The sequence below is a fragment of the Carlito syrichta genome, unplaced genomic scaffold (assembly GCF_000164805.1).
Source record: "Carlito syrichta isolate Samal-C Ts95f unplaced genomic scaffold, Tarsius_syrichta-2.0.1 Scaffold303236, whole genome shotgun sequence".
Taxonomy (NCBI): domain Eukaryota; kingdom Metazoa; phylum Chordata; class Mammalia; order Primates; family Tarsiidae; genus Carlito; species Carlito syrichta.
Window position 1 is genome coordinate 147331 of NW_007247332.1, and position 8163 is coordinate 155493.

The 8163-nt window shown below is 53.1% G+C and overlaps 1 protein-coding gene across 2 annotated transcripts; it reads right to left on the reverse strand.

Annotated features, from left to right (window-relative positions):
• On the reverse strand, positions 1 to 6979 carry OLFM2 (olfactomedin 2). Of its 2 annotated transcripts, none has more exons than XM_008058174.2 (5): positions 6826 to 6979; positions 3190 to 3336; positions 2740 to 2959; positions 2333 to 2439; positions 1 to 986 (listed from the first exon to the last, which is right to left on the reverse strand). In XM_008058174.2, exons 1-5 carry the CDS (start codon positions 6832 to 6834, stop codon positions 309 to 311), a joined length of 1161 nt encoding a protein of 386 aa, XP_008056365.2. In that variant the 5' UTR covers positions 6835 to 6979; the 3' UTR covers positions 1 to 308. The 2 variants fall into 2 exon arrangements, with proteins under 2 accessions (XP_008056365.2, XP_021568078.1); XM_021712403.1 differs by lacking the exon at positions 6826 to 6979 and adding an exon at positions 3531 to 3588.
• Positions 6980 to 8163: the final 1184 nt, after the last annotated feature.

Consider the following 8163-nt stretch of genomic DNA (forward strand, 5'->3'; position numbering starts at 1 on the left):
CCACTGCACTCCAGCCTGGGTGACAAAGCAAGACCCCATCTCTAAAACAAAGAAGCAAATAAAAAAGCAGAAAGACAAAGATGTGGAATATTGAAAAACAGATCAGTAAAGGAAAAGTGACAAGACTAAGAAAATGCACTGAGAGAAATGAAGAAGCACAGGACGGAAGTCCAACAGAAAGGTGGGCAGAGCAAAGGAATCAGAGGCGGGAGGACAGAGGGCGTGACATAGAGACAGAAAGATCAGCCTTGAGGTTCACGGGCAGAGCGGGGAAAGGGCCACCCCGGGAGGTGCCAGTGGGCAGCGGCTCAGGGGTCCCCCGCAGTGCTGATGACGTGGAAGAGCGTGACATTGTAGAGCACCTGGTGGCCGTTGTTCCAGGTGTACAGGGCACGCTCCCGGGGGTTGTAATCCAGCATGGAGATATGGGAGTACTGATTGTGGAAGGGCACGTCCGTGTACTCGTAGCTGGACGTGTTAGTGAAGTAGGCAAAGTAGACCTTGGCCCCCGCCAGGTGGGAGTTGGTCACGTAGAGCACGCCGCAGATCATGAAGGCCTCACCGGCGCTGCGCTTGGGGTAGCCGGTGTCCCAGGACCGCACCACCTCGAGGGTGTGCGGGTCCAGCCGGCTGACCACGATGTTGCCCGCGTTCTGGTTGGTGGTGTACACGGCCCAGAGCCCGCTCTCGTCCACCATGAAGTCCATGTCTGAGAAGCCGCCCCAGGAGTAGGGGAAAGTGTTGTTGTAGCCTGCCCCTGGAAGGCTCCGCTGCACCAGCACAGAGCGCGAGCGGAAGTGGTACTTGACCACCACATTGCTCTGGTACTTGTTGTAGAACAGGGAGCCATTGTATACCACGTGGCCCGTGCCCGCCCACGGCTGGGGCAGCAGGTGTTGGATAAAGTTCTGGCCTTTGATGAAGTCTCCCAGGGTGCGGAACTCCAGGACGCGGCGGCCCTTGTAATAGCCATCCATGTACCAGACCTGCAAGGGCAGCCGTTGGTCACCGGAGGTTCACTGCCAACAACCCAAGAGTCCCTGCAACTACCCAGGCCACAGCCACAGCCACTAGGGATCAGCGGCCACTGAGTGTCAGTAATTAGTCACAGACATCCGTTGGCCATTCATGACCCTAGTCCCATGAGGGCTTCCGGTCTTAAAACAGACATGTCTTAAGTGTCTTGATCCACCGGGCCCAGTATTTTGCTAGTCACTGGATACCAGATGGTTAGTGGTCTCTAGGCACCCATTGGGTGATAAGAGGTCACTAAATTCTCTTTTGTTTTTTTTAGTTGAAGTCTCACTCCACCTCTGCCACCCAGGCTAGAGTGCAGCGGCATGCTCATGGCCACCGCAGCCTCGACCTGTTGGGCTCAAGCGATCCTTCTGCCTCAGTCTTCCAAGTAGCTGGAATTACAGGCATGCACCATCATACCCCGCTCAGTTTTTGATTTATGGTAGAGAAGAGGTCTTGCCATGTTGCCCAGGCTGATCTCAAACCCGTGGGCTCAGGCAATCCTCTTGCCTCCCAGCTGAGGTTACTAAATTCATTGCCTGTGGTTAGCCCCTGTCACCACAAGGTGACAAGGCATGTCGACGTCATTTTGTCTGTCATCATCATCACTGTCATCGTGTTAATGAGCATTTGTGAGTGTCCTTATTATGCTGACTATGGAGCTAAGAATCTTTACAGATTTCAAGGCTGACGTAAGCATGACCATTTTGAAGATAAGGAAACCAAGAGTCAGAGACACCAAGGAACCTGCTCCAGGTTTCCTAACTAAGAAGTGGTAGAACTGGAATGCCAATCCAAGTCTGACTCCCAAACCCAAGCTTTTAACCATAATCCCTGGAAGGCCAGTGAGCATGGTGGGATGGTATCTAGTTACTGCCTAAGATCTCTGATACTTGTGGCCACCCAGTGACTAGTATCAGTCACAAGGAAGTCCACTGTTTCAGGACAGTCACTAGGCAGTTCATGGATGACCCTTGTGCCTCTAGATGATGGGCAGCCATGAGCATGGGGGCCACTGGAAGTCCAAAGGTCACTGCCCAGTGCCGAGGTGTCTCTTGTCCTTGGGAGGGCATCAGTCACTGGGTAGTTACTTAGTGGTCAGCTGTCCTCAGTCACATTAGTTGTTATATCGTCATGGGAGGTCAACGGACTGTGGGATTCATAGGGCTGGATGGTCCTTGATCACTTTGGTGGTCACTACACGGGAGGTCCAGGAACCCCGGGGACCCAGGACACTTTGAGAGTCATTAGTGTGGGCAGTCACAGACTCTGACCCTCCCAGGCTGTGGCCCCAGGGCTGGGCACAGTCACTCACCCGGCTGTCCACACTGGGGGCCATCGTGTCCGTCATCCAGGAGCCGAAGCGGGACCCCATGGCCCGGATGGTGATGGGGTTGCTGACCCCAGTCAGCTTCCCACAGCCTGCACGGCAGGGACGGGGGAATGATGGTGAGAGGAGCCCAGGAGGGGCAGGGCAAGGATGGAATGTTGTGGTCACATCAGGATGGGCGGGAACCAGGGTCGAGGGAGGACTCAAAAACCCATTCCCAATATGGAGTTCAGGTAGGGGGAGGGATTGGAAGCCGGGGGTCAGGGCCATGTCCAGCTTCAGGTTTGACCTTGGGTAGGGAGGTCAAGGGCTGAAGTGTAGACATGAGAGGTCAACAGATGTAAAGGGCTGGGTGTGGAGGTCAGGGGTCTGGGTCAAGGGTTATGACGTACCCAGCTTCTGGGCACAGGCGTGGAGCCGGGCCTCGAGTGCCACCACCCGCTGCTGCAGGTCCTCGAACCCATAGGCGCCCATCTCCTCCTGGATGGTGGCGAGGCCGCCCGAAAGGTTCCTCACCTCCTCCCGCAGGCGCACAATGGTCCGCGTGTCTGTCTTGTACTGCTCCAGGACCGAGCTCAGGGGCAGCAGCTCCGTCATCCTGTCCTTCAGCTCCTGCCCCCCGAGATGGAGCGTCGCCAAGTCTGATCCCGACCCCTGACCCAAAGAGGACCCCAGCCTCCGACTCATAACATCACCCTCTGTCTCCAACGCACACCTGCCCTCGAGGTTCAGCCCAGACAGGACACCCTAGATCCTTCCCAGACGTGACCCTGATCTTGGAATAACAGGCACCCAGTCCCGGTCACTCCTGGGACCTCCGGCCTGAGTCCAGAAGGACCCACCTGGAAGCTCTTGGCCGAGAGGGACCCATCGGCTGCCCGGAGTCGTGCGTCCAGGCTGCGCATCAGAGTCTCCATGCCACGCACATACTGGAGGTCACGATACGTCCGCAACTCAAGCACCTCCATGGACTGGGAGACGTTCTGGACCTAGGAACGGGCGATTTGGAAGACCAGAGCTCCTTCCCAGCCCCTACCCAGAGAGGCCACGGACAAGAGCCAGCAGGGCAGAGGCCACACAGACACATGACTAGCCAGGCCACCTCGGCTCCCAGTGGCATGCCCTGCCCACCCACGCATGACGGCTCTCCCCTGACCCCACACCAGCCACCACCATCTCTCACCTCCTCCAGGTCTCCCTGTCCCACCCTCACCCCTTGCAGGCGATTCTCCAGCAGCCAGAGGGAAGGTGCCCACACGATGTAGATGCCACCACCTTCTTTCTCTGCGGATCCTGCACGAGCTGGTCCTCGCCTCACCCACTTCCTCTAAGGTCACACCACTCTGACCCCCGCCCTCCTTGTTCTCACAGACACCAAGTGTCTTCCCTCCTCTGGACCTTTGCACATGCTGATCGTCTCACTGGAGTGCTGTTCCCCTCACCTCCCCGTGGCTGGCAGCACCCCTCCTCCGAGCAGCCTTCCCTGACTGCCCCGCCTCAGGTAGCCACTCGCTCACTCTCCCCTTACCCAGCAGTTTTCTTTCCAGCTGTGACTACTGTCTGGAACATTCTTATCCATATCTGCCGCCCTCGGGTGGGGTCAAAGGCAGCATCCCGCATGTCCACAGCCAGATCCCCAGTGCCAGCAATGGCCCAGAGTAGATGCTCAGTAAAATACTTTTTGGCTGAATGAGCAAACTGCAGTATCCTTGCCCTGGCTTCTCCTGACCCAGCACCTCTCCCTGGCTGAGGTGGACTCAGACACCACTCATCGAAATACAGATGTCCTAAACAGTTGTTCATGTGACACTTGGAAGTTCCCAGTGCCTGATACCCACCCTGGATGCCACAAAACATTTTTACAGCAGCCCCCCCCACCTTATCTGTGGTCTCACTTTCTTCATTTCTGCTACCTACAGTCAACTGCAGTCCAAAAAATGTTAAATAGAAAATCCCAGAAATAAATAATTCATATGTCTTAAATAACTTTTATTACAGTATATTATTACCATTCTATTTGATTATAAATTATTGTCAATCTCTTACTTGCCTGATTTGTATATTAAGCCTTATTATAGGTATGTGTGTATAAGAATAAGCATAGTGCCAGGCTCGGTGGCTCAGCCTGTAATGGACGAGGCGAGTGGATTGCCTGAGCCCACGGGTTCGAGACCCACCCGGGCAACTTGGCGAGACCTCATCTCTACAATACATCAAAAATTAGCCAGGCGTAGTAGCGCGCGCCTGTAGTTCCAGCTACTGGAAGGCTGAGGCAGAAGGATCGCCGGAGCCCAGCAGGTAGAGGCTGCAGTGGCTGGGAGCATGCCACTGCACTCCAGCCTGGACAATGAGGTGAGAATCCAACTCAAAAAAAAAAAAAAAGAAAGCAGCATAGTACATACCATTGTCCCATAGTATCCATGGGAGATTGGTTCTAGAACCTTCCTCAGATACCAAAACCCATAGATGCTCAAGTCTCTGATATAAAATAATCTATATAACCTACACATAACCTCCTGTGATCTTTAAATCATCTCTAGGTTACGTATTTGGTTTGTTGTTGTTTTTTGAGGTGGGTCTCACTCTTGCCCAGGCTGGAGTGCAGTGGCACAATCACAGCTCGCAACAGCTTTGACCTCCTGGGTTCAAGTGATTCTCCCACCTCAGCCTCATGAGCAGCCGGATTACAGGTGCACGCCATCATGCCTGGCTCATTTCTAAATTTTTTATAGAGACATAGTCTCACTATGTTGCTCAGACTTGCCTTGAATTCCTGGGCTTAAGTAATCCTCCCACCTCAGCCTCCCAAAGTACTTGGATTACAGGTGTGAGCACCACCACGCCTAGCCTCCAGATTGCTACTAATACCTAATACAATGTAAATAGTTTTCATACTGAATTATTTAGGGAGGACAAGAAAATGATATCTATACATTGTCTTTGAAAACTCAATCCCCCCACTTTTTTTTTTTAGACATGGTCTATGTTGTCCAAGCTGGTGTCAAACTCCTGACCTCAAGCAATCCTCCCACCTTGGCCTCCCAAAGTGCTGGGAAGACAGGTGTGAGCCACTGCAGCCAGCTTGTCCAAATATTTTTGACCCGTGGTTGGTAGAATTGATACAGAAGGTCAACTGTACAGGGCTTTGGATGCCCTCAGAAAATCTTGGAAAATATCTCCCAGGAATAAACAGGGAATACTGTATAGCCATCATCCATAATCAGAGGATACTGCACGGATGTCCAGAATTATTGGGGAAAACAGTTCCAGTGCTGTGGACAGGGCAGGACCCCGTAGGGCTCATGAGTGGGAGTCCCTGTGCTGATCAACTCTCCTGTCTGCCAAGCCGCAACCTCTTCCTCTAGAGAGTGACAGCGAGAGTTACCCATCCCTTTCATCACTGGCAAAAGAGCTGACAACTGGGCATTTTAGCTGAGCCGTGGCAGACACAGCCATCAGTCTATATAAAGGGCACTAAATCACTTTGGGCATGTGTTGAATGGGGACCATTTTCTATCAAAGGGGGAAGGAAGGCCGAGTGCAGTGACTCATGTCTGTACTCCCAGCACTTTGGGAGGCCAAGCTGAGGCCAGGAGTTGGAGATCAACCTGGGCAACATAGCAAGATCCTATTTCTACAAAAATAAAAATAGTTTGGTGTGGTGGCTCATGCCTGTAATCCCAGCCCCTTGAGAGGCTGAATCAGGAGAACTGCTTGAGCTCAGGAGTTCAAGACCAGTCTGGGCATATAGCAAGACCGCATCTCTATAAAAATGTAACCAGGCATGGTGGCATACACCTGTAATTCCAGCTTCTAGGGAGGCTGAGACGGAAGGTTCACCTGCGCCAAGAGGTCGAGGCTGTGGTGAGCCATCATCATGCCACTGCATTCCAGCCTGGGTGACAGAGTGAGTCCCCGACTCAAAAATAATAATCATCATCATCATAACTAAAAATAAAATTAGCCACGTATGGTGGCCAATGCCTGTAGTCCTAGCTACTCGGGAGGCTGAGAATGGAGGATCACTTGAGCCCAGGATTTCGAGGATGAATGCAGTGGCTATGATCATGCCACTGCATTCCAGTCTGGGCAACAGAGCGAGACCCCATCTCTAAATTAAAAAAAAAGCGGGGGGTGGGGGGGGGGACTTTGCTGGAGTCTCTTGGAGGATGAGACCACCCCAGAGGCACAGAATGCCTTCTTAGCAGGTGAGTCCAGTGAACTACAGGGCTGTGGGGGGTGTGCCCTGTGTACCTGGAGTTCACACCCAGAGGACTCAGATGCTGGCACTGGGGTATCCTTCCTCCCTGGCCCCACAGATGCATGGCTTCTTTTTTGAAGAAGCATCAAACAGATACTGGGTAAAACATTCATCCTGGTTATCATGAGCTCTGGATAATCCCGGCAGGACCTGGCGCCGCTGACCCACCTGGGACTGGAGGGTGAGTGGAAAGCAGGAGACCCCTGGGAGTACTTACCTTCTCCATCAGCTGCCGCAGCTCTCGACTCCGGCCATCGCGGGAGCAGGTGCTTTGCGCAGGGATCACGGCCGTGCAAATACATTTCCCGTCGGGGGCCTGTGCCGAGGTATAGAGCTGCCAGCCCTCCTCTGGGCTCTGGAACAGAGTCTGCAGGGAGATCAGAGTCAGAGGCAGGAACCCGATGGGGCTTCCCCTCAGCCTCGCTGGGATAGTAAGTGGGCTTTGGGGAATGGCAGACGCCATTGGCCGGACGCCTGGCAAGTGCTGAGCCTGCTGGCTGTGGTCTCAGTCCCTCCTCAGGGAGCCCCTATTTCACAGAAGACAAGACTGAGGGACAGAGAGTGAAGGAACACAGCAAGAAATTGTGGAATTCAAGCGTTCCCCAAGGCAGGAATTCATTTGCTCACACACAACAGTACCCATAACTACCATCAGGACATAGATCACTCATAATAACCCCTAAACCAGGATGTCCATCTCGGTGCCCACAGTGACACACAGGCTCTGTGGAGATGCTTCATGGGCCACTAAGGACTAAGGGCCAGCCCACTGTCCCTCGCCCCACCAGGAGAGGCCCAGGCAAGGTAATGGCCAAGGAGAGACAGAATGCTCCCTGAGACTTCCTGAGCCCTTGGGTAGAAGGCATCACCCTTGGGTTCCTCCTAAAGTAAACTCCAGGTCAGTTTATGACGCCCAGATAATCCAGTGACCAATTATGGTGTGTTTCACAAGCCATGCTCCTTGGGCCACTGGTCATCTTCCCCGGTATGCTGAAAAAAAAGGATGCTCTGTGGTCAAACTCATGTGTGCATTGCTGGGTAAAATACATCGCTGGGTAAAATACTGCAGGACTTATCAGAACCTTTGAAATGCTAATGTGCATCAGGGAACCAGAGACAGTTATAATTTCCAAACTGATTAGGAAATATCCAGTGAAGCCATGTGCAGTGGCTCACACCTACAATCCCAGCACATTGAGAGACCAAGGCAGGAGAATTGCTTGAGCCCAGGAGTTCAAGACCAACCTGGGCAACATAGTGAGAACTCATCTCCACAAAAAGTTTAAAAACCTCAATCAGACATCATAACACATGCCTGTAGTCCAGTTACTTGGGAGGCTGAGGCACGAGGATCACTTCAGCCCAGGAGCTCAAGGTTGTGGTAAGCCATGAGCATGCCACTGCGCTCCAGCCTAGGCAACAGAGTGAGACTCTGACTCAAAAAAAAAAAAAAAAAGAAAGCAAGTTCAAAGGCCCCCAAGGTAGGACTATACCTCGTGGTTTGGGAAACATGGAGGGGGTAAGTGGAGGGAGATGAGGGCGGCGAGGCTGAGGC

Excerpts from the sequence above, each read along its gene's own strand:
- OLFM2 (XM_008058174.2), bottom strand. Across the intron at positions 2,440-2,739 it reads CGCCTGTGCCCAGAAGCTGG|GCTGTGGGAAGCTGACTGGG; the intron begins GTACGTCATAAC and ends CCTGCCGTGCAG. Across the intron at positions 987-2,332 it reads CCCCCAGTGTGGACAGCCGG|GTCTGGTACATGGATGGCTA; the intron begins GTGAGTGACTGT and ends CTGCCCTTGCAG.